This window comes from Emys orbicularis, chromosome 5 (assembly GCF_028017835.1).
Source record: "Emys orbicularis isolate rEmyOrb1 chromosome 5, rEmyOrb1.hap1, whole genome shotgun sequence".
Classification (NCBI taxonomy): Eukaryota; Metazoa; Chordata; order Testudines; family Emydidae; genus Emys; species Emys orbicularis.
Genome location: NC_088687.1, coordinates 94,867,671 through 94,893,862, shown reverse-complemented (window position 1 = coordinate 94,893,862; position 26,192 = coordinate 94,867,671). Strand labels below are relative to the sequence as shown.

The following is a 26,192-nucleotide window of genomic DNA, read 5'->3' as shown; positions in this document are numbered from 1 at the left end:
GGTACCACTGAGAACAGTCTAGATCCATCCTCTTTGGAACCCCATTTCAGGTAGTTGAAAGCAGCTATCAAATCCCCCCTCATTCTTCTCTTCTGCAGACTAAACAATCCCAGTTCCCTCAGCCTCTCCTCATAAATCATGTATTCCAGCCCCCTAATAATTTTTGTTGCACTCCACTGGACTCTTTCCAATTTTTCCACATCCTTCTTGTAGTGTGGGGCCCAAAACTGAACACAGTACTCCAGATGAGGCCTCACCAATGCCGAATAGAGGGGAATGATCATGTCCCTCAATTTGCTGGCAATGCCCCTCCAGTTAGGAGAGTCTCATACTGTATAGCTGCTCAGTATGCCTAGCATTTTCCTTATATAACCTATAAGTCAAGAGATGCATGGTTGAAGTATCATCTGAAGAAATCTGTGAAGGTTTCTTTAGACTCCGAGGAGATGAGCATCAGAGTCCTGGTAGCAGACAAACCAGCTTCATTCAGCATCTCAACAAGCACACAAGTGACACAGAAGACCAGCACAGAGAAGAATGCCAAGAAAAGACCTGGTACTGACACAGACACCTCTTGCCACAGAAGCCAACTCCACTAGTGCCATAGACACCATTGTCACTAAAGCTGATGCCGACACTGAGAGGGACAGTTCTGAACACAGAGGCAGAGACCCCAGGCAGAGCTGAATGACTTCCTACTACAAGGACAGAACACTTATCAGGACATAAAACCATCAAACCTTGTTCAGTGGCTGGTGATAAGAAGCAACCTGCAGCACAGTGTGAGACTTCTCCGGCACCCACCTCAGCTCCACTGATGTATTCTTCAGCATTGACGCCTACAGCTGAAGATGTGCCTCTGGAAGAACCAGGACTATCATTGGTACAGAGGCACCTACCTTTAGACCCAAGTACCGAGAATACCTTGGCATTGCCCCTAGATGAGGTTTATTCTTTCTGTCACTGGAGCACCTTTGAGTACAGAACCCTCTCCTCTGACATCCATGGCAACACCATAGAAAGTCCTGTTTGCTTTCGCTACAAGTCCCAGCTGCCCTCTCATTAGAAATGGCACTGGACTGCTCAATATCAAACAAGCCAGTCCCATTCCTCCAGCATGCTACCATGGCCCTACTGGGCTTACTCAGGTCTGCCACTGCATGCCTCTAGGAGCTAGTGTCCACTGCACTTAAGGAGTTGCACATCCCTCCACTGCACTCTCCCAATTTGCTTCTTCTGCAGAACAGACAGGAGACAGGGAGGACTACCAGGAAGAATCAGACCTTGGGGTAGGGCAACAATAGCATCCTGTGTCACCACCAAAGGAACTTTCATTTTCATCATCCGATGAAGCAGTGTCCTCCAGATGGGATGACTTCAAGGCATTCTAAGAGTTCCTTATGAGAATTGCAGAGAATCCAGAGATAGAGACATCAGTCATATTAAAGAAATCTCACTAGTTGTTCAATATTCTGATAACTCCTGATCCAGCCAAAATCATCCTCCCCATAAATAAGGGGTTGCTTGACCTAGCTAAGGCCCTGGGCCAGACATTGGCTATGATAACACGCACTGCAAAACTGGTAGAGACGCAGTACCAGCTCCCTCAAAAAGGGGTTGAGTACTTTTATGTTCACACCAACCAGGGCTTCTTTAGTTGTCTTGATAGTACATGAAAAATCTAAATCAAACAAGAATACCCCTAAGACAAGGACCCCAAAAGTCTTGACCTGTTTGGGAGAAAATCTTACTCCTTGACCGCCCTGTGTGAGTGGCAAGTTGCTAGGCCTGACTGGCTAAATATGACTTTCTGTCCCAGGCCAGAGTGACACCTTTTCTATTCTTTCAAAATTCCCACAAAAGAAAAGGAAGGAAACTCTTGAAAATAATCAGGGAAGGCCAATTGGTGGCTAAGATGGCCTTACAGGTGGCAATGGATGCCTCTGACACCACAGCCAGATCTATGGCCATGGAGGTGACAGTGCACAGAGCATCGTGGCTCACACATTGGGCATCCCTAGGGAGATACAGGCCATGTCTTCCTATACCTGAATACTTTGCTGATCAGAGGAAGATGCCAACAGGAGACTGCTGCAACCACAGAGTACATCCTTTCCCTGTTCTCCCAACTAGGACTCCTTGTGACTTATGAGAAATCCTCTCTCACACCATCACAGATGATACAGTTCATGGAAGTCATGACAGACTCCCGACTGTCAAGAGTTTACCTCCCAGAGGACAGGTTCTGGTCTCCAGTTGATAACAAATGACCTACAATCAAGTCAAACAATGACAGTGTGTACATGTTTGAGGCTGTTAGACCATATGCTGGTATGTATGTGTGTGAATGCTGCTTGCCAGACTTCATCTACAGTCCTTACAACTATGGCTGAGGTTGGTATATTCGCATGATAGTCCTGCCCTCAAGTCGTATGAGAACTCATGTGGTGGCTGGACCCAAAGAACATACAAAAATGGCTGTCATTCTTTGCCCCCTCCTCAAAAATGATTTGTAGACATCTCAGGGACAGGTTGGGGTGCCCACCTGAATCATCTGCAGATGAAAAGGACCTGGTTCTAGGTGGACCTCAAACTATGTATGAATGTCCTGGAACTCAGGACCATCAGATTGGCCTGCATGGTGTTTGTGCCTATTCTGCAGAACTCCACAGTGCACATTTTGACACACATCCACAATGCACAATATAAACAAACAAGGAGGCGCTTAGTCATCCCCACTTTGACAATCAGAGTACAGGCATTCTAAGGGGAGAACAGAAGGTTTAAGCACCCCAAAATAAGCAATTAAACCAACTGACTGCATACTGTCATTGTACTATCAAAATGTCAAGGTCTTTTATGAAAGCTTGTTATGTTCTAAACTTGATGGTCATTATGAGATATGTATAGAGACCATAGTTACGAATGTATGTATGTGTAAGTATATATGGGTATATATAGAAAATAGTAAATTGTAACTGGTGCAACTTTAGCGTCACCTCATAACAGGGTAGTGAAACAATGAGGCAGAGAGGGTCAACTACGCAAGCCAGTTGTTTAAAAGAAACCAACTTCAAGTACCCATGCATGCATTGTCCAACCCAGGAAAAAGCAATGGAGGACCATTAAAGTTAATGGGAAGGCACTGAGACATCCTGGCTATCAACTTAAGAGGGAATTTCTGCCACTCTGAATAACCATGAGTCATCATGACAGAAGAGGGTAGGGGGTGGGTGGGGATCCTTTTAAAAAAGAGGCCTGAAGCTGAAGTTTTCATTCAGAACTTGAAGGACAGTCTAAAAGGTGGAAGGCTATCTGTGAATGCTGGATCCCCTCCCACCCCAAGCTAGGGGGTGTGCTGGAAAACTGTTTAAAAGGAATAAGCAACTTGTGTTAGAAAAGGGATTTTATCTACTATAGAAGTGTAAAGCCTGATGTTGCATCTTTATGTTCATTTACTGAGTAACTTGTATGTGTTTGCTCTCCCCTACTATTTCATCTTTGAATCTGTGGTTTTTCTATTAAATAAACCTTTTGTTTATTTTCACCCCTAGCAGGTCTCTGTTGTGCAAACTGTATGGAGTATGTATCCCAAAGTAAGCTGATGTCTGGGGGACTGGTGTCATGCCTGCAGGGGTGATGAACTAGAGGGGAAAAATCAGAGTGTCTGGTGCTTAAGAACCTGTGAAGGATGGAATTGGAGAGTCTCAAGACTGGAAGGGCTTTTAGTGTCATCTTGCAAGGAGTAAGTAGGCTGGTGGGAGTCAGGGTGAGACCTTGTGCTTGTGGGCAGGCTGCTGGTGTCAGTGATCTGAGCCAAAGCAGCACAGCTTAAGGAACTCCAACGTTACAGGGCAGGCAGTGACAGAACCCTTTCCTGGCCTTGGGTGATCCCCAAAACATCACACCTACATCGGCCAGGAAGCCATCAGGCTTTGGACATGATGTCATTAACAAGGGGTAACCCCATTGGCTCTACATCTTCCAGGAGTCAGCAATGATCTAGCAGACTTCTTGAGCAGACATGTGGTAACCAACTACAAGTGATCGCTGCAGAAGTCCATCACAGAGCTGATATTTCATCAGTGGGGGACTCACACAATAGACTTTTTTGTCACAGACAATAACACCAAATGCTTGACCTTCTGCTCCAGAGGAGACTTGAGCCTGGGATCACCACTGGATGCTTCTCGCCTTTGGTGGTCTCAGGTTCTCCTATATGCCTTTCCATTGATTTCCTTGATCCCAAGGATAATATCCAAGATCAGACAGGACAAGGCTATAGTGATCCTGAGAGCACCCTACTGGGCAAGACAGTTTTGGCTGTCATATCTATTGCAGATGTTCAGGCAGCCTCCCATACACCTCCCAAACTGTCCGGACATAAAATCTCAGCACCTTGGTCACAGACTGCATCCAGACCCACAGTTGTTGCACTTGATGGCTTGGACAGGGCTGGCCTTACCATGAGGCGAACTGAGGCAGCCACCTCAGGTGCCAGACTGTGTGTGGGGGGGTGCCACTAGGACCCAGAGTGTAGAAAATTGTGTCTGCTGCTGGTGCATATGTATTCTCTCAGCTCTAGATGCACAGAGATGGTGAAGTGCTGTGCCGGAGGTAGGAGGGCACAAGAGACATAACAGGCAGGCAGGAGAAAAGGTGAGAAGGAGTAACAGAAAGCAGCAGGAGCTGAAGGAAGAGAGAGGAGGAGGAGCCTCTTATGTACCTCTCTAGCACCCCCAGGAGCCTGGACTGATTAACAGTTTCTCAGGGAGCTTCCTGTTTCCTGCTGCTTCCCTGAACCCACTTGAGGAGAACAGGCAGTCAACTGAAGTAGTAGGAGCCAGTTAGGCCCTTAAGACGCTGATATCTTCCCTCTCTCAGGCCCTATTACCAGCCTGCTTATTTGTCCCCTTCAATTGAGTGTTGAGAGCCACTATAGTTGGCACAGAACAGCAGTCATGAGTGAAAGAAGAAAATGCCCCTCTGGGGCAGCATTCAGAAAAAGAAAGAAAGCAAAGGAAGCTTTTCTATCTAAGCAGGAAGGAGCTCTCCTGAGATACATAGACACAAATGTTCACGGTGAGCCTTCTGGCCCCAGTGAGGATGTGAGTGGTGAGGAGATGCCTGATCTTCCAGTTAGTCAGAGTGCAGGTGACCTGGCAGCTACTGCAGCATCCATATCTCCATCTCAAATGGATGTAACCATGCACACTCCTGAAGAAAAGTGTAGATCAGAGAAGAGTGTGGTAGAGGCACAAGAAACAGCTGCTGCTGAGTTTAGTTCCTTAAGTCTAGATGATCTAGGACTGTGGACCCACTTGAGCAGTAGCCTGAGGGACTTCTGTGTACTGCATGGGCCACAGCAAGTGAAAAACTTCATGTTCCCCAAAGACAATGAAAATAGAAGTTTCCATCCAACACATTACTGGCATGAAATCCCCAATGGTGACAAAGTGGAGAGGCCATGGCTTATGTACTCAAAAACCCAGAATGCTACATACTGTTTTTGTTGCAAACTCTTCCAGTCTAATGTTCCAGCCACATTGGGTTCTACAGGAACATAGGACTGAAAAAATCTGGCTAGAAATCTGGCATGCCATGAGAAGGCAGCAAATCACCAGAGAGCATTCCATAGGTGGAAAGAGCTTGAGATGAGACTAAGGTTAAAGGCCACCATAGATGATCAGCATCAAGAGAAGATTGCATCAGAGTCTCTTTACTGGCAAAATATTCTGAAAAGGCTCATTTCCATTGTGAGAATGCTTGCTACCCAAAACCTAGCACTGCGTGGCACTTCAGATCAGCTGTATGTGCCAAACAATGGAAACTTCCTTAAAATTGTGGAGCTGATGGCTGAATTTGATGCTGTATTCCAGGAGCATCTAAGAAGAGTCACCACCCAAGAAATGTACACACACCACTACCTTGTAAAAACAATTCAAAATGAGATCATACAGTTACTGGCAACAAAAGTCAAACAGAAGATTGTGGCAGATCTGAAGTCAGCAAGGTATTACTCTGTTATTCTGGACTGCAAGCCTGACATCAGCTATATGGAACAAATGACTTTAATGGTGCGTTTTGTAACAACAACCGAACCTAGTGAAAATGTCCCTGCAATGGTGACTGTCAGAGAGCATTTTCTAGAATTTATTGACATTGATGATACTACAGGAGCTGGTATGACAAATGTGCTTCTTAAAAAGCTGGAAGATACGGGAATTGCGATAGCTGACATGAGAGGTCAGGGCTACGATAATAGTGCCAACATGAGAGGAAAGAACAGAGGGGTGCAGACACGGATCCAAGAGTTAAACCCTCGAATTTTTTTTGTCCCATGCAGTTCTCATTCATTGAACTTGGTGGTCAGTGACGCAGCATCAGCTTCTAGTGAGGCTGCTGAATTTTTTAATGTAATTCAAAGCATCTATGTATTTTTCTCTGCATCAACTCATCGATGGCAAGTTTTGAAGCAACATCTGGGAACATCCTCTCTGACACTGAAACCACTTGAGTGCCACATGATGGGAAAGTCGAGTGGAGGCGATAAAGCCTATCAAACACCATATTGGGAAGATAGATGATGCCATAGTTGCCATTATGGAGGATAATGCTATGACAGGAACTGTTCATGGGAGAACAGTGGCAGAGGGAAATGGAATCACCAGAAACATACATAACTTCAAATTTCTGTGTGGCTTAGTGTTTGGTATGACATACTGTTTGAAATAAATGTTGTAAGCAAGAGACTCCAAGGTGTTGACCTTGATATATCTGGAGTAATGGAACATCTGGACAAAGCAAAGTCATACCTATCATTTTACCGGTCAGATGAGGGATTTCAAAACGTTCTGAAGAGTGCACAGAAGTTGGCAGAGGAACTTCACACTGAAGCTATTTTCCCACCCATTCAAGAATACAAGAGTCACCGAAGAAGAAGACATTTTGATTATGAGGCACAGGATAATCCCATAAGAGACCCCAAAAACCAATTCAAAGTTGAATTCTTTAACCGGGTGCTAGACTGTGCAATACAGTCAGTTGAAGAACGTTTCATGCAGCTCAAGGAACACAGCAGTATATTTGGGATGTTGTATGATATTCCAAAACTCCTCACTATACCTGAAGAAGACCTACACCAGCAATGCAGGGCACTAGAGACAGTGTTGACACATGATGACATGCGCAATATTGATGCGAGTGATTTAGGTGATGAACTGAAAGCCCTTTCAAGCTACATTTCAGCAGGATCAACTCCAAAGGCTGTTCTGGAATATATGTGCCCCAATAAGATGACCACCCTCTTTCCAAATGCTTTTGTTGCTCTGCGCATACTTCTAACACTTCCTGTAACAGTTGCCAGTGGAGAACGCAGCTTCTCCAAGCTGAAGTTAATAAAAACACATCTATGCTCCACAATGACACAGGAGAGGCTGGTCGGTTTTGCAACCATCTCAATAGACCATGAGCTGGCCCAGACTGTGGACCTTCAGGAAGCAGGTCAAATCTTTGCAACTAAGAAGGCATGGAAAGCACCACTTTGATTATTCAAACAGATAAAAATGCCAGTGTTTACTATGCAGGCAAGAAAAGTTACATTTGCTGTTCAGGTGTTTGAAAGTTGTGTTACTTAAAATTTTTGAACAAGGCATTTTAAGTTGTTAGTTCTCCTTTATTGGGGTAGGTAGCAGAGCAGTACCATGAGAGGAGCAGAACAGAAAGAAGGCAGAATTGAGACCTTTCAAAGTTTTGGCCCAAGCGAGGGGGGATGGGGGTGTCATTTGAGCTCCCCGCCTCAGGTGCCAAAATGTTGTGGGCCAGCCCTGGGCTTGGATTTTGGCTGGCTGAGCACTCCTGACAGAGACTGCTCCCTGCAGATTCAGTAAACTGTTTTACAGAGCAGGAATCCTTCCACTAGGAAGACCTATTCCTCAAAATGGAAAAGTTTCTCCCAATGGGAAACCTAACACCAAGCTAGACCCAGTAGAGGCCTTGATACCAAAGATCCTTGACTACATGCTACACCTGAAACATGCAGGACTAGCATTTAGATCTCTCACGGTCCATCTTGCAGCAACATCAGCATGTCATGCTCCAGTACAGTCGCACTTTACCTTCTCACATCTGATAGTATTAAAATTCCCCAAGGGCCTCTTTCATACTTACCCACAGATTAGAGACCCGACTCCATGTGGGAATTCACTGTTGTCCTAAAATTCAGAGTGCAGCTCTCAGATTGTTCAGTACACCACCTTAACCTCAAGACAGTTGTTCTGGCTGTCATCACCTTGGCACAGAGAGTCAGCAAGCTCTGACAGACACTGCTATTCAAAAGAATCTCATCTTGTGCACATGAGTGGATGTATACCTACCGTGGGATCCACACTGACCACAACATCCCAAAAATTCAGTTACCATAGGGTGAGTAACTGTTCTTTTTCACTCCGTCCATATTAAGTCAAAACTTCCATTGACCTACAGAGTTTTGCTTGAGGAAGAACTGTGGAAGGACTTCAGGTTTGCTCACAGTGCACAAGAGGCAGAAGAATTAGATATGTAAATTCAAGTGTTTATACATAAACCACCACCTTTAAAAAAAGCAATGGTGCTCTTTAATGAAAGAGTTACTATACTTGTGCTCAGTTCTATAAAGGGAGATGTCAAGCTCAGAACAGATAATAATCCAGAACTCCTACGCCAGTACTGGGAAATCAGAGCAACTAAATAAATGAATTTAGTTGCTCCAAGAGTGGGGAGCACGAAGTCAGGCAGGGAGCAAGAAGGATTAAGATGGGCTGGAATTACTTAGCTGAGTGATTTGGAATCAGTTACATAAATGCAGTTGCCCCTTTCAACCACATGAGGTCTCCTTTATCCATAATTCAGTAATAGAGCTATGATATTGTACATGACCAGAGCTCACTCTTGTGGAGCTCCGTTGTATTTCCTAAATTAAATCTTTTCAGCAGCATTATGTAAAACTGTTTTGATTATTTTTACCAGGGATTCATATCTGTAAATGATTGAGATCTGTGATTATTAGATTTTCCTGCATGTATTGTATCTCAATTCTCTGATCCATCCCTTTGTTCTGTTTCTGTGATAAGGGTGCTTTTCCCTAGTCAGTTCTCTTCATATTCTTAATTTAAAAGGTGTAGTGGTTTGTAGCCATATGGATTATGTTTCCGGCAGTCAAAATTATTTTTCAAGGCTGTCCTTTAGCAAAGCAAGATAAGCAAGTACTTTGGAGCCATGTGGTGGCCTCAGCAATTCACAGCCTGATTCCCTTGGTCATGAATGGTTGACGCTACTAGGGACTCCTCCCCCTCCCAAGAACTTCTGCCTCAATTTTCTACTCCACATTTCTGGTAGCTAGAGGGAAGGTGAAGACAACTCGCAGTGTGATTTCTATCACCAACTACAATTTGGCCAAGTACATTGCATAATATGCATTTTCCTTTATGTGCTTGTCATTTTAACTGTCAATAAAAAAATAAAAGCAGCATGAACCTAAAAGGACAAAAGTCTTCTTTACATCTAGAGTAAATATCATATGGAGGGGAAGAGGGGTAAGAAAAAGAGGGGGAAATGTAGATAATTTTGCCACATTTTTCCAGAAAATTGAAGAATTTCCCAATTTCTGTCCTGTTTTTGTTTGCCCTACATGGTGAAGCTAATTCACACATTATAAGATTGATTTCCCATGCAATTACGGTAGGCACTTTTTGCTTTTAATTTATGTAGAGCGAGGAGAAATCTGAAGAGAAATGTCAGAATCCACTAAGCTCTCAGTTAACGCACATTATAAAATATAAGGGATGGTCTCAAAGACTTGTAATGCCACAAGAGCCTTATATCTAAAATATAGTATTTATGCAATAACAGCCTCAGCAATGTAGAAGACCAAAGCTCTTGTCAGACTCAACAACTCCCACTCCTCAGCATGCAAAGAAGCTGGGAACCATAAAGATGTCTGCTGAGTCTCTAAAAACAAAATGCAGGCTTGATCAAACCACAGCACCTCTGCCTGGTAATTTATACAGCACTTTACAGCTATAATTAACAAAGGGGACATAATTCCAACCTGGAGGATGTGTATAAGGTGCACATTATGATAATGGCCCTTGCTCACAGGAGGCAGACTCTGAAAATTAAAGCAAGTTTTGACACACAGGAGGCAACAGAAAAGGAAGTCATTTCAGTGTTTATCTATGGGTTTCTTTTGCATTGCTAGTTCAAATTTTAGGGCCAGTACCTGGAGGGGAAGAGAGAGATAGAGAGAATTTATGTGTGTGTGTACACCAACTTGTTTAAACCATCTTGGATCATTGGGTACAGTGTCTAGAACATTTCAGAGTTTTTTTTGTAGATTTACAGTATTATTTGCTTTATAATTATAGAAAGGTCTAAGCCGCACAATTTTGATCTGAATTTCTCCAATATTCAAGGATATTCAGTTCTGGGGATTACGATTCTGTCCCTCCTATCTAAGTAAGATATAAAAAGTAAGAGTTTGCTGGTTTTGCTGCTGCTTTTACTTTATCATTTGGCTTTTGTGTCAAGGTGGTGATGTAGCATTAATGCCAATCGCTAAGAGAAAAGGAAGATAGTGGGGAAAAATACTAAAGATAAAGGGGAAGAAAAATTCCAGTTTTGCCAGGCTTAGCAATATGGCAGAAAATCCTTGCTTTTACAAAGACTTTTATCCATGGGTATTTGGATTGTGCTCTGATTTCAGAGTTAATGTATAACATTGACCAACAAACATTAGGAATGCATATTCTGAAATGAAGTTTCTCTTGTGGTTAGTACAAGAAACTAGGAATCACAAGTAATGAGTTCTATTCCCAGCTCTGTCACATTCTTTGTATGACTGTTGATGAAGTTACTCAGCCTCTTGGTGCCGCAATTTCCCTCTCATTAAAAGGGAATTAAACTTAATCATGTTGCCTATGCAACCTTATCTACCCTTTTGTGAGTCCAAGGATCTTGTGAGAAATCTAGTATGCGATCATGTAATTAAAGGTTGTATCATAATGCATATGCACAAGGGAGCAAAATTAAGGTTGCCTGGGCAACCATAAATCTGGTGTTTCCTACCTTTTGAGTCTGACTTTGTAAACTAAATTTTCTTTAACATAGTTTTTTTCTTAAGTAATTCCCTAAGATTTTTTTCCCCAATGGTAAAAACAAATTCTATGGTAGGTACAGCTATCCCCCCGCCCCCCATTATATATCACTCGCAGGCCTAAATCCAGAACCTTCAGCATTGTGGCTGCCTTCTTCCACTTGAGTTACAGGACTAACTATGTTAGCTGGTAGCAGAAGGCTGTTATGCTAGTGGGGCTGTGGGCCACTGGCACCAGATAGTGGTCTAGAAGGATGGGTGGCAGGCGTTTGGACTGCTGGCTGTCTTTCTCTCCCCTCCTCCATACCCAGAAATGGTGAGCTCCTTCCCCATGTGTTGCCCTCAGAGGGCATGGGGAATGGAACAATAGATCTATGTGTTGGAGTTTAGTTAGGGGAAGGGAGGAGCGACCCTTGCTGTTTTGTTGGTCTTCAGATGTTCCCAGTACACTACCTACTCCTGCTTTGCAATATGCCTGACTTTAGCATGTTTGGGAGGGAGGGAGGGAAGGTGGGTGGGGCGGGGGGGGGGGCGGTGAAGGTTGTTTTGACGGGCTGCCAGAATTTTACCACAGAACACAATAGGAAAAGTAAAATAGAAATTTTGAACAGCTTTTAAGTCAACTAAACCTGAATGATGTTTCATGAGACAAATGAATGGCACTCCTCTAGGCCAAGGACTTTCTTCCCTGCCACATTTCAAATGCCGGTGTTAGATTTTTTTCTCAAAAAAACCCAAACCAAAACAAACCCCAAAACAACCTAGCTCCAACCAAAAAGCTACAATAATATTTTATAAGGGAAAATTTTATACAACCTAAATACAGGAGGTTCTTGAAGCAGGAATGGCTCCAGGTAGTTTTTGGCATCCTGTGAAGCCAAGCCAAAAAAAAAAGCTGAGCAGAATAGCAGTATGGCACCCCCTGGAGATAACACCCAGGGCAACCACACTGTTCAACTGCCCCTAGAACAGGTCCTGTCTAGAAGCTCCCATGTCATACTAAGGGCTTGTCTACACGTAGAGAGCGCTGCAGCTTATTGAAGATGCTACCTACACCGACAGGAGAGTTTCCTCTTGAGAAATATGAGTTTCTCCTGTCGGTGTAGGTACAGGTATTCCACCTCACTAGTGAGATGGCACTATCTACACACGAGTTTTGGTTGGTATAACTGCATTGCTTAGCTATGTGGATTAAAGATGGGTCTCTTTAAGCAATGTTATCCTATAGACATGGATTACAGATATGGTTAAATAATACAAGGAGGTACATTTATTGCCAGAAGTTGGGATAGTGCAAATTTTATTTGACATCTGAAAATTTTAAGGATACAAAATCTTGGCTTGCTCAATGTGCTATTTGACCAAAGGTTAGCTCTGACTTGTAGGTGAGTGGGCTGTTCAGTCTCCAGGTCCATTTGGTACTATGTGTCTCTGATATTACAACCAGCTCTCTTGCTGGCAGTAGTACAGCTATTTTTATATCCAGTGACCAGGAACTTATTTTAGGTATAAGTTATTGAAAACCAGTCACTCTTGTGCTGGCCCCAGTCATGCTCAGGCTGTTCACTTATTTCCAGATACTTTACTGCAGGGGTCGGCAACCTTTCAGGAGTGGTGTGCCGAGTCTTCATTTATTCACTCTAATATAAGGTTTTGTGTGCCAGTAATACATTTTAACGTTTTTAGAAGGTCTCTTTCTATAAGTCTATAATATATAACTAAACTATTCTTGTATGTAAAGTAAATAAGGTTTATAAAATGTTTAAGAAGCTTCATTTAAAATTAAATTAAAACGCAGAACCCCCTGGACCGGTGGCCAGGACCTGGGAAGTGTGAATGCCACTGAAAATCAGCTTGCGTGCCGCCTTCGGTACGCGTGCCATAGGTTGCCTACCCCTGCTTTACTGGTATGACAATAAGTATTGCCAGAGTGGAAAGGACAGATTTCTGTCAGAGGTATGTACGATAACTCACCTAGTCTAACCCAAGGCAGAACTACACAATGAGGTTTTACCTCTGTAGCCTATAGGACTAACCTGCTTGCTTGTATATCTATATCTTTTCTTATAGTTTAAGTATTTGGTTTATTGTAATAGGTTTATAAATTTATATTAAAGTAAGTTTGGCTGTAATGCAAGAAACCTTCAGGCCATATCCTGTATGTTAAGCTAAGGCAAAGTTAGCATATCTATCAAAACCTTTTACTCAAAAAGCAAAATTAACCTATAGCTTCTTACCTAAATAAATGAGTACCCACGCCTATGTCTATAACCTTTTATCTAAACCAATAAACAATGAAAAATGGCATAGGGGTTTTTTCCCCACAAACTTAACAAGTACACCACAAGAGACTGATGTGCGTACATACCTGTCATCAATACGCACATACATACTAGCCTATGGAGTAAGTATACCCTAACATTTCTGTGGGTGAGAAATAAAATTTGGGCATAAGAGGAAGGATGTCCGGCATTTGCCCTATAAAAAAAGGAACCCACCTCAATAAAAAGCAACAGAGGGTCCTGTGGCACCTTTAAGACTAACAGAAGTATTGGGAGCATAAGCTTTCGTGGGTAAGAACCTCACTTCTTCAGATGCAAGTAATGGAAATCTCCAGAGGCAGGTATAAATCAGTATGGAGATAACGAGGTTAGTTCAATCAGGGAGGGTGAGGTGCTGTGCTAGCAGTTGAGGTGTGAACACCAAGGGAGGAGAAACTGCTTCTGTAGTTGGATAGCCATTCAAGAGGATGCGTAGTGAGATATATGCCATCATGTGCCAGCAATGCCCCTCTGCTATATACATTGGCCAAACTGGACAGTCACTACGCAAGAGGATAAATGGACACAAGTCAGATATCAGGAATGGCAATATACAAAAACCTGTAGGAGAACACTTCAACCTCCCTGGCCACACAATAGCAGATGTAAAGGTAGCCATCTTACAGCAAAAAAACTTCAGGACCAGACTCCAAAGAGAAACTGCTGAGCTCCAGTTCATTTGCAAATTTGACACCATCAGATCAGGATTAAACAAAGACTGTGAATGGCTATCCAACTACAGAAGCAGTTTCTCCTCCCTTGGTGTTCACACCTCAACTGCTAGCACAGCACCTCACCCTCCCTGATTGAACTAACCTCGTTATCTCCATACTGATTTATACCTGCCTCTGGAGATTTCCATTACTTGCATCTGAAGAAGTGAGGTTCTTACCCACGAAAGCTTATGCTCCCAATACTTCTGTTAGTCTTAAAGGTGCCACAGGACCCTCTGTTGCTTTTTACAGATTCAGACTAACACGGCTACCCCTCTGATACTTGACACCTCAATAAAGTATCTCCATTTCTCTCTCTCTGTTCTCCATTTCTCACTATCTCCATTCTCACTTTACTCTATTCTCATTTACTTCCTCCACTCTATCTATTTACAATAACTGCTACTATTTGTAGGCTATACTTGTTCTTCTTAAACTTTAAGTTTCAAGGGAACTAGGCTAAGCTTGGTTTCCCTAAGTTTTATTCTTAGTTTGTTTATTAGGTTTTAATTTAAGTTAGTCAAGTAAACCCTAGTCAGCTTTGATAGCGCTTAGCATTTTCTAAGCACTGCATCCCTCACTCAAAAATTAAAAAACCTAAACCGCAAGGCTGTTCCTGTGTCTCTTACCACCAGGTTATCAAAAAAGGGTGTAAGTATGTTAACCAAAGCTTTGTTGCATGTAATACTATATTATCATATGTATCTTTTAAATAGCAGTAATGCAATTGTAACTTTGTAACTCTGGGTATTTTACCATTTACTTACTATTATTAATTTTAATAAAAAGTCTTTAAGGCTATATCTGTCTCAGTGTAAGCTTCCTGTCATACCCCCGAGGGTCCTTTATAAATTCTGTGGAGCCTGATTCAGGACAAAAACTTTTATCTTCTAATCAAACAAACTGGCAAGCCTAAACCCCATACTAATTAATATTGATAATAATTATTAATATTAATAAATTAAGATAAAATAAAAATAAATTAATAAATTAAATTCCCATATTATCCAAATTATTATCAGTACACCTTAAATCAGGCTACACCTCCTCATATGCCATTCTTGAGCATACATGCTGTAGGTATAGATGGTCAAGAATAACAAATGAACAGAAGGAGCGCCCCCCCACCCCCCGCTCTCTTGCTTTTTTGTCAGGTGATGCACAGTCGTTCCTTGCTGATCTTTCTTGGAAGTATCAGACATAAAACTTTCATACTTTCATTGAGTGTTAGAGCCTTCATTCTATTTTCGATTATAGCTTCTGTTGTCCGTAGTTCTCCAGTACTTTTTGTCCATTTGCTAAACATCAAGTTGTGGAGTGTTTTCTCTATGATAAATCATATTTCTCAAGAGGTAACTGACCTTTTCAGACATAAGATAGTTCTAGGGTGACCATGTTTCCGAAAGAGAAAATGGGACACCCCCCAGCCGTTCTCCCGAAGCCCCCCCACTCTCGCAAGGCTGTCGCCCTTTGCTGGAACCCTAAGGGGGCCCCCTCAGGAGGCTGCTGCCCTTTGCTGGAACTCTGCCATACCCCCCATGCTGGAATGCTGCCTCCCCCCTGTAGGGGGGCTGGCATCTCCGCTCCCCCGCCACATGTTCACTGCACCCCACTTTTTTGGCAAAAGTGGGCATGTCCTGTTTGCTCCTGCCAACTGATCAAGTCAGCAAGAGAAAATGCCTCCTTTTGAAAAAAAAAGTCAGGATGGCCGGGACAGGACCAGGGCCGCCCGGGGGGGGGGGAGGGGGAAGTGGGGCAGTTTGCCCCAGGCCCCACAGGGGCCCCCACGAGAATATAGTATTCTACAGTATTGCGACTTTTTTTTATGGAAGGGGCTTCCAAAATTGCTTTGCCTCAGGCCCCCTGAATCCTCTGGGCAGCCCTGGACAGGACTTAAAAAAGGGGCTGTCCCGGCTCTCAGCCAGGATGGAACATCTGGTCACCCTAGCTAGTTCTGCTTCCCCAGCCCATTCTCTGCTTCTGCGGTGGAAGCCTGTTCTTCCCCTTGCAGCCTTTCCTTGGGATGCTGCAGGGAGGTCAGCTCCCAACAGCCTCTCGCAGGCCATCTCTGCACAGCTCCCTGCTGGACCAGCCTAGGGGTGAACCACGACCAGCTTCCCTGACCCAACCCCATTCACTGCGAGCCTCTGGTCTGGACTCTGCTCTCCTTAAGCAATGACAACAGGCCGTGGGCGTGGTCCATAGCCTCTAGGACCAATCAGATTCACGAGAGACACAAAGTAGTGTTCTTTGCACGCGCTTTCAGAGCCAGAAATAATTGACAGAGGCAAAGCCCAATCAGTATGGCGGGGAGGCGGTAATCGTTGATAACTATAACCAATAGGACGGTGGAGGTAGCCGTATCAGGTGGTGTGGGCCAGGCACGGGGGAATGACAGGCGCGTGGTCTAATGGCGCAGTGAGGCAGGCGTTAGCGCAAGCCAGCCCGAGCCAATGGCGTGCATGTGTGGGCGGGGCAGGAGGCCCCGTGCCTGGGCTCTGTGATTGGGAGATCGAGACAGAGAGAGCCCGGCCGGGCAGTGTGTTCGCTGCACGAAAATGCACTCGGATGCCGCCGCTGTCAGTGAGTAGCGCCCGGGCCGGGCATCCTGCTGCGGGGCGCCCGCAGGGGGCAGGCTGCGGGGGTCTCTGCCCGCGGGTGGCGCGGCTCGGAGGGGGGGGGTCGCGCAGCCCGTCCTGGGGGCGCTGCCCGGGGCCCGAGGGGGGAAGCCCGTGGGACGGGGGCAGCGTGGGGCCTTTTGGGGGCATTTGCGGGGGCATCTGACGGGAGCCCGTGAGGGCGCCCCGCACCTGAGAGCCGCGGCGGGGCCGGCTGGGCCGGCGGAGGAAGGTTGGGGGGACCCCGCAAGTGCCGGGGGCGGGGGGCAGGCCGGTGCCGGCTCTGCGGCATCGGAAATTCTGCCAGGGAGCGGTTTGTGCCACTACCCCGGGCGCTGACAGAGGCTGTGACGCAGTTTCTCCAACCTTGCCCAGGAGCCCCGAGTCCGGCCCCGGCCCCGCAGGGTCCCACTCTGGTGCCGGGCGTGCTGGGAGGGGGGTCCCGTCCGGGCGCCGCCTTGCGGCTCGTTCCACCGGCGGTAATTTAACGGGTTCAGTGTCAGCCCGGTGCGGGAGAAACGGGCTGTGAAGGGGAACGAGCCCGGTGCATTGTGGGAGCGGGAGTCTATCCCGCTGCACAGCGCGGTTGGGCTCAGCGCCGGGGGGGACTCCAACTCCCAGCGTGCACCGCGCCCTAACTCTCCCCTGCTTGGGTAACTGCAAGTTGCTGCCTGATGCTCTGGGGCCAGCCCGCGGGGCCTCGCAGTGGGGGTCGGCCTAGGCACCTTGCGGGGGGAGCGCAGGCAGGGACGTGCTCCCCGCACCGGCGTGGGAGTCTGGGAGACGAGGCTAAAGCTGTCCCAGAAATAGCTCTCTTGGGGTGGGAAGCAGGAGGGGAGGCTGGTCAGCGTGCTGCCCATTGCAGGGAGGGCTTTGTCTCTGGGGTGCGATGCCCTCCGAGCTAGGGTGCAGGGGTCCTGAGCACAGGCAAGGCTTTGTTTTAGGAACAGGTTGCCTGCTGAGGTGCGGGGAGGCAGGGATGCTGAGCACAGATAAGAATGTGCTTCAGGATCTTGTTCCACCTCTAAAGGGTGGGAAGAAGGCTACAGTCCCAAGGACAAGACTGTCTCAGTAACATGAGGTTGCTGCCTGTCTCTTTTTACCCATCAGAGACAGCACTGAGAACAAGCACTTATTTATCTCATGGCAAAGGCTGATCTAGAACATCACTATTTCTTCATATGTTCTTTCTTATTTTGGGTGATCTCTGCAAGTCTGAAAATAGCTATTAGAAGAGAAACTGTACATCTTGGATTTTCTTAAACCCATCTTCTACCTTTGAAAAATGAGAGGTTGGAGAAAAAGAGCCTGGCATAGGAACATAGTGTATATTTAACCATATAGGGTTGGGTCATTGCTCCAGCAAGTCTGATTATTATTAATTTGTATTGCCATAGCTCCTGGGAGCTGGTAACCAGCACTTGTTGCTTCAAAGGAATGTAAAAATATACCATCCCAAAATTTACATAGCTAATGGCATAGTAAAATGTACATTGGTAAATAAAATTCTCTTGAGCCCTACCTACAGTGCATAGTTTATACTTTGAAGCTTGAGGTTACAATCACCCTGTTTTAATATATATAATGCCATATATTTATCATAATATAGACAAATAGTAGGATAATTATCCCCCAAACACATTCTCTGCAATACAGATACGGGCACATAAACATGTGTTTCATGTTCTATTCAATCTTTTCAGAAGTTATTACTAAGAAAAAAATAAAGGTGAAAACCCTTATTCTGAAGCTGTGTTAGCTGGATCTGATAGACACTTCCCTCTGCTCCCTCATTTGGGATGTTATAGGTTATCCAATGCCCACTTAGCCACTTAGGTCCTTTTTTTATTTCTCAGTAGGAAAGTTTGAGAGTACTGTTTCAGGTTTTCCAGCTGTCACTGGCCTTGGGTTCTCGCCGTCTTTCTCTTCTACAGTGTGCATTGAAATGCAACTGTCCCTGACAGTTCTGTGGATTCTCTTCTCTCCTTTTTTTTTTTTTTTTTTTTTTTTTTACTCACTTTCATAAAATCATTTGGGTATAAGAAATCTCTATGCCAACTAATCAAGCCTTGCAAAACTTTGCTCCTCGAGTGTGAGTAACTCATTTTCAGTATAGATTTAAAAAATAACTTTTTTTTATCATTAGTATTCTGGTTTGAGTAAGTAGATGTCCTGGGCTGGTAAGCTTTTATGGTAATTTTACAAGACTTAATCCTTTGATTTTTCTTCCCTCTTCCACCTAATCAGGAAGGACTTAATTATTTCTCAAGCATCTCTGATATTTTCAAGACTACAGAAGATATTAAGCTCTTTAGTGATGGCCATTCTTTAACTCCTTGGCAATTTATAACCTTGTATGTCTACTTACATATAAATATTTTCCTAAATTAACACACTTTGTTGTCTCTAGTTTATACTTCTATTCTCGTTGATTAAAGTGAATGATTGAGATAAGAATTAACTGTTCTCTTAATAGCATACCTGTACATATATTGATATGAGTCTAGAACAAGACTAAGATGAGACATGAACAATCCTCATTCTTGTATTCTTTCCTCAGAGCTTTGATTTTGCTAAACTCCATTGTTGCTCTCCGGTGATATGAACTCTGTCAATCCAGTTTCTAACTCTTCTCCATTTTTTTTTTTCAATCCTTCTTTGAGGATGACTACTTGCTTTGAAACATTCCCTAAAAGATGTGAGGTATGCTTGCCCACCTCATCCCCAAAACAAACATGTCATCTCAAGATTTCTTGCTAGTTCAGTGAGTATAACTGGAAATCACTTCTGTCTTCTGTATTATAAGGCCACATAATGAGTTTCATTAATGGCAAGTGGAGTGGCTTTTTCTCCTCATCACCTGTCTCCATTCTTTCAAACTGAGGAGTGTTGGATGTGTGTGATTCTAACACTTTAGTGTGGTTTGTTCTTGTGTGTGATCTTCTCTGACATTTTCATCTAGAGGTACCAATTCTCTATTTCCCTCCCTTTTTTGTCCCTCTCTGGCTTTGGGGACATTGAAAGAAAAAGATTTTTCTTGTTCTTCCTCTTTGGTCCTGTTTGAATTCTTATTTCTCTGTCTTAGGGAAAGACTCCCTTAGATACTATGTCTCCTATGCTTTTCTAAAGGCACTGGGCTACAGCTGGCTATAAGGGTGGTGATTTTGCATGAGTTTTGTGCTTGAGGAGGAAAGAAAAGTACTGGAGGACCCATGACAATATGCAACTCCTATATCCATTGTAAATACTTGAGCACTCAACACTACCACTGGTTCAGTCTGCCTATATAGTGATAACTAAAACTAACAAACTGTAAACAAAATGCATCTTGTGGGGTGAAAAATCTTTTTTTGTAGTTATACATTTTTTGAGGGGTGGAGGCTTATGTATTCAAACAATTTCTACAGTTTTTTTTACCCTTCTATTTACATTCCTATATCATCCTTTATAATTTGAACCTGAAATTATGCCTTAAATGCTAAATAAAAAAAGGGAATTCTACGTCATAATAAGATCAGAAGATCATTTGCAAATTATGCACTCTTGTTTATGACCAGTTTTCCAGTGGAGATGGTAATTGCCACTTGAGTTCTATATTGCTTTATCATTAATGAGTTACAACTGCTAATACTTCTTCAGTCTAGGAAGGAGTCTCTGAATATTCAGCTAAGTAACATGTCACACACGACCAATGGAAACATTGTTTGAGCCAAATTGGGTGGTAGAAATAGACCTTATTTTTTTCCCCAGGTGCCCATTGTTGGCACTGATTTTTACTGAACCATGGCCAATATTTTTACTCCTCTTTACATTTTGTTAAGATTATTTCAGTTAGGAATGTATACAACCATTTTCATATTTAATATGTGTGCAAGTCATGGCATATTGCAAAAACTCATCCAGTATTAGGCCTTGCCTATACATACATTTGCACTGGTTTAGTTAATCTATTTTAATTAAACAGTGAATCCCTGTGGGGACCCTCTTATTTTGATTTAAGAGTGAATTATTTTGGGTTAGCTCAAACCTGTTCTTAATTAATTTAAGGTAAACTAAAAAGTTTGGTTTAAACTAAATAACTGTCCACATAGCCTTTTGTATTGGTTTAATTAAGGTGTGATGTCAAAATTAATTTTATGTTTAAAGTAGTGCAATGCTGTAGGTAGGCCAGCTGTTACTGTTAACATTTGTCAGCTACCTAGTGGAATAACTTTTTTTTATGGAGAAAATCCTAATATATTTTTTTAACTTGCCCTTATATGCCACATGCAGATTGAAATAAGTAATCTTAGAATCCTGAGTTGTAGGTGACCTGTGAAACTGATTAGCAACACTTCACACTATAGCTGAGTTTAAAAATAACATATTATGCTTTGAGTCAGGTGTAAATTAGTGCATTTTGGAAATTGTAGGTTTTAGGCCTTGTTGAAAATCTTGGTGCATTTCAGATCTGGGTTTTCATTTTAAAGTGTCTTTACAAGGTAAACTGAGACACTGTTATGAGTCTGTAGGCAGACTTAGGTTTTCTCAGTGCTGAAACTTAACTATTTTTAAAACTGATTCCAGTTAATGTGGTTTGCCTGAGTGAGGAGAGGTAATTTTTTTTTTTTTAAGTGGCTTTGTTAGATAGGCTGGTATGAAATTTTGTAGTTTGGAATTTTTGTAAATAATTCTGTTTCTCCACTGTGCAGTCATACTCCTTTTTAAACTAGGTTCAGGGAATAAAATTTTGAGCATACTCCCTCTCTTTCCTACCTTCCTCTTTTTCTCTTCCTCAGGGGATGTTGGCTTCAAAGTCAAATTATTATAATCTAACTGCTGAACAATGTACTGGGTACATCCAGCAATTGGATTGTCGTACTGTGTCCCAGTGTTTCAAAGTACACTGTTGCCAATATATCTGTGTTTTGGTCTGGTCTACGCTACAGAGCTAGGTCGATGCAAGGCAGCTTACGTCAACCTAACTCTGTAAGCATCTACACTAAAATGTCGCTCCTGCCGATGTAACTCGGTCACTATGCTGACTTAACAGTGCTTAGGATGATGCAGTAGGCACTGCATTACATACGTTGACTTTAGTAGCCTTCAGGAGGAGTCCCATAACGCCCCACCATGACCCCTCCAGTCACCATTTTGAACTCCGCTGCCTGGCTGCCAGGTACACAGATACACGCCCCTCTCCTTGTAAAGCACCTCAAATTTTTGAAATTCTATTTCCTGTTTGCTTGGTGTGGAGAGCTCACCTAACAACTGCCTAGCTGACCATGCTGGCTCCATGCTGCAGACGCACTACTGCCTGGTGTACACAGGAAATGGTGGATCTCTTGGGTCTGTTGGAATAAGAGGCTGTGCAGGCACAGCTCTGCTCCAGCCATAGAAACGTGGATATCTATGAGCAGATTGCTCGAGGTATGGGGGAGAAGGGCTGCAAGAGGGACCTGCATCACCTGCAGCAATGCTGTGTGAAAGCCAAGGAGCTGCAGCAGGCGTTCGAGAAGGCAAGCAAGGCTAATAGTTGCTTTGGTGCGAGCCACAGACATGCCACTTTTACAAAGAGCTGCATGCCATCCTTGGTGGAGACCCCATTACGACCCCCAAGAGCTCTATGGATACTTCGGGGGAGATGGAATCACAGCCCTTGGAATGAACAGCGAGGAGGAAGTGTTGGATGAGAAGGGGGAGGATTATGGGGGACAGGCGACAAGGGGATCCAGTGGTGCAGCGAGTCAGGCCTTTTTTTTGACTCCAGAGCAGTTGAGCCAGTCCCTACAGTCCAGCATGGGTGAGCTTGATGCAGGGGAAGGAACCTCTGGTAAGTATGCAGTTTGCTTTGGTATTGCAGGGACACATCTGTTCATTTACTCTTTTTTAATCATGTTAGAAGAGGTAGTGAAATAACCCATAGAGACAGTCACTATCTGCTTCTCATTTCCATGTAGAGTTAGGCAGAGGAGGCCCTGCAGAACAGTTTGTTTCTGTGCACCGGGATGTCCCGTGAATCCTCCAAAGAAATCTTGAGGAAACTTTCCTGAAGGTAGTCTGCAATCCTCTAGGGAGGGCTGCATTATTTCTTCCGCAGCCTTAGGACACTTTCCCACGCCACTTTGCAATTACTTCAGCAGGCACCATTGCAGCACACAGGGCTAGCAGCATATGGGCCCGGTCTGCAGCCGGACACGTGCAGGGGCTGTTCCCTTTCACCCTCCGTTACCCTCAGGAGTGAGATATCAGCTAAATTCACTACTGCCTGTGGAAAATGGTGTCAGTATTCAGTTCATTTTCCCTATCCGCATATACTGATGCCTGTGTGTTTCCTTCCCCCCTCCTTCCGTGCCCCCCCCCCCCCCCGCATTGTCCCAATTTGCTCCCTTTCCTCTGGGCGGTACTCAGTATGGCTGGGACTGCACCATGCTCTGTGAATCCCAAAGGGAAGTGAGAATGTAGTGTTTGTAACTTGTGTGGATCAAGGGGAGTGACTTCAGTATACCAAGTTTGCATATATCTTGTGAATACACTCACAGTAGTACCTCTGTGCATTGTATCTTTTGCAGCTGGAAATGTGGCCTTGAGATCTTTCCATCCACACTAGTGGAGTGGCTCAGCCAGATGAGACGGAGAAGGAAGAGGATGCAGGATGACACATTCCAAAAGATCCTGCAAGCCTCTGGTGCTTCGGATACTGAGCACAAGGCTTGGAGAATCCCCTAGCACAGGGGTTGGCAACCTTTCAGAAGTGGTGTGCCGAGTCTTCATTTATTCACTCTAATTTAAGGTTTTGCGTGCCAGTAATACATTTTAACGTTTTTAGAAGATCTCTTTCTATAAGTCTATAATATATAACTAAACTATTGTTGTATGTAAAGTAAATAAGGGATTTAAAATGTTTAAGAAGCTTCATTTAAAATTAAATTAAAATGCAGAGCCCCCCGGATCGGTGGCCAGGACCCAGGCAGTGTGAGTGCCACTGAAAATCAGCTCGCGTGCCGCCTTTGGCACACGTGCCATAGGTTGCCTACCCCTGCCCTAGCAGAATGAATGGACAGGGATAGTACGAAGAAGAGAAAAGCACAGGAAAAGGAGAGAGACATCCAGCAGGAGATGCTAGCACTTTTCAAGTAGCAAACAAACATGCTGGAGGCTCTTTTGACCTTCAGGTTCAACAGACCTGTGCTCTCCTCCCTCTGCAACCCATAGAGAACTGCATTCTGGGACCTACCTATGCACCCCCACATTCCACATGGTGTCTGGGGCTGCTTCAACTACCCCTACCGCTTCACTCTGGGGGAGAGTACAGGCAATCACAGCCGCCCATACACTGACCTGTGAGAGAGACAGTCGATGTATGTGTTGTGAAATGGAAATGACTGTTCTTTCCCCTTCGAAGGTTCTTTCCCTGTATTTATAAAGTTTCGTTCAGTTATAAATATGTCTGTTTGTATAAGTTTGGAATAAGTCTATTTATGGAAACGTAATTCATCTTTATTAGTTCACAACATATGCTGGCTGGAGTTGACGACATTCACAGATAATACCAATAGGTGCATTTGCAATGTTACAGTACTGCACATGCAACACTCCTTACAATGTTCATACCGAGGTGCAAAAAAAAAAAAAAAAGCCGTGATCGGCGGCACTTCGGCGGCAGGTCCACTTTCTTCGCCGCTTTCTTCGAGGGACCTGCTGCTGAAATGCCGCCGAAGAGCCGCCCCTTCCCCTTAGCCTCCCCAAGCACCTGCTTGCTGCGCTGGTGCCTGGAGCCGGCCCTGCAGAGCACACTATACGGCAACACACATTACTGTGGCTCACTATTAAAAAGGTCTTTCAAAGCCTCCCTGAGCCGCATAGCTCCCTGTTGAGTTCTTCTTATAACCCTGGTATCTGGCTGCTCAAAATCAGCAGAAACTTTTCCCCCTTTGCTTCATAGATATTGTGAAGCACACAATAGGCAGCTATAATCAAGATATTTTTTTCACTGAGGTCTAATCTCGTGAGTAGACGGCAACAGTGGCCTTTCAAGCGGCCAAAGGCACATTCAACTGTCATTCTGCACTTGCTGAGCTTGTAGTTGAAGTGCTCCTTGCTGCTATTGAGGTGGCCAGTTTACAGCTTCATGAGCCATGGGAGTAAGGGGTAGGCTGAGTCTCCTAAGATCACTATTGGTATTTCAACATCCCTAATGTAATCCTCTGGTCTGGAAAGAAAGTCCCTGCTTGCAGCTTTCTGAACAGGCCTGTGTTCTTAAAGATGCGTGCGTCATGCACCTTCCCTGACTAGCCCGTGTTGACGTCAGTAAAACGTCCCCAGTGATCCACCTGTGCTTGCAGTACCACAGAAAAGTAGCCCTTTCTATTTATGTACTCTGTGGAAAGGTGGTCTGGTGCCAAACTAAGGATATGCGTGCCATCTATCGCCTCACTGCAGTTGGGGAACCTCATTGCTGCAAAACCATCCACTCTGTCAGCACATTGCCCAGAGTCACAGTCCTTCATAGTAGGATGCGATTAACAGCCCTGCACACTTGCATCATAGCAACTCCCACGGTGGATTTCCCAACTCCAAATTGATTCCTGACTGATCCGTAACAGTCTGGTGTTGCAAGTCTTCCATACGCTGATTGCCACTCGCTTTTGCACTGTCAGTGCAGATCTCATTTTGGTGTCACTGCTCCAGAGGACTGAGGCAAGCTCTGCACACACTTCCAAGAATGTGGCCTTGCCCATCCAAAAGTTCTGCAGCTACTGCTCATCATCCCATACCCAAATAATGATGCGATCCTTCCAGTCAGTGCTTGTTTCTCGGGCCCAGAACCGGCACTCCACCATCTGCAGCTGCTCCATGAACATCAACAACAACCTTGAATTGTTTCTATGTCCACCAAGGAATTGTCATAGACTCATAGATTTTAAGGTCAGAAGGGACCATTATGATCATCTAGTCTGACCTCCTGTACAATGCAGGCCACAGAATCTCACCCACCCACTCCTGTAACAAACCCCTAACCTATGTCTGAGTTATTGAAGTCCTCAAATTGTGGTTTAAAGACCTCAAAGTGCAGAGAATCCTCCAGCAAGTGACCCGTGCCCCACGCTGCAGAGGAAGGCGAAAAACCTCCAGTGCCTCTGCCAATCTGCCCTGGAGGAAAATTCCTTCCCGACCCCAAATATGGCGATCAGTTAAACCCTGAGCATGTGGGCAAGACTCAGCAGCCAGCACCCAGGAAAGAATTCTCTGTAGTAACTCAGATCCCACCCCATCTAACATCCCATCACAGACCATTGGGCATATTTACCTGCTAATAATCAAAGATCAATTAATTGCCAAAATTAGGCTATCCCATCATACCATCCCCTCCATAAACTTATCAAGCTTAGTCTTGAAGCCAGATATGTCTTTTGCCCACACTACTCCT

General features: G+C 44.3%; 1 protein-coding gene and 1 long non-coding RNA gene across 2 annotated transcripts in view; both read left to right on the top strand.

Annotated features, from left to right (window-relative positions):
- Positions 1–16,658: 16,658 nt before the first annotated feature.
- DCUN1D4 (defective in cullin neddylation 1 domain containing 4) overlaps positions 16,659–26,192 on the top strand; it is an 83,941-nt gene continuing 74,407 nt past the window's right edge. The window contains exon 1 of the mRNA XM_065404943.1: positions 16,659–16,748. Within this exon, the coding sequence (XP_065261015.1) occupies positions 16,724–16,748 (25 nt within the window). The 5' untranslated portion in view covers positions 16,659–16,723. The remainder of the gene's footprint in view (positions 16,749–26,192) is intronic.
- LOC135879102 (uncharacterized) lies at positions 18,799–24,377 on the top strand. The gene is made up of 2 exons (XR_010561442.1): positions 18,799–19,547; positions 23,335–24,377. It is a non-coding gene; the product is annotated as an uncharacterized LOC135879102 (long non-coding RNA).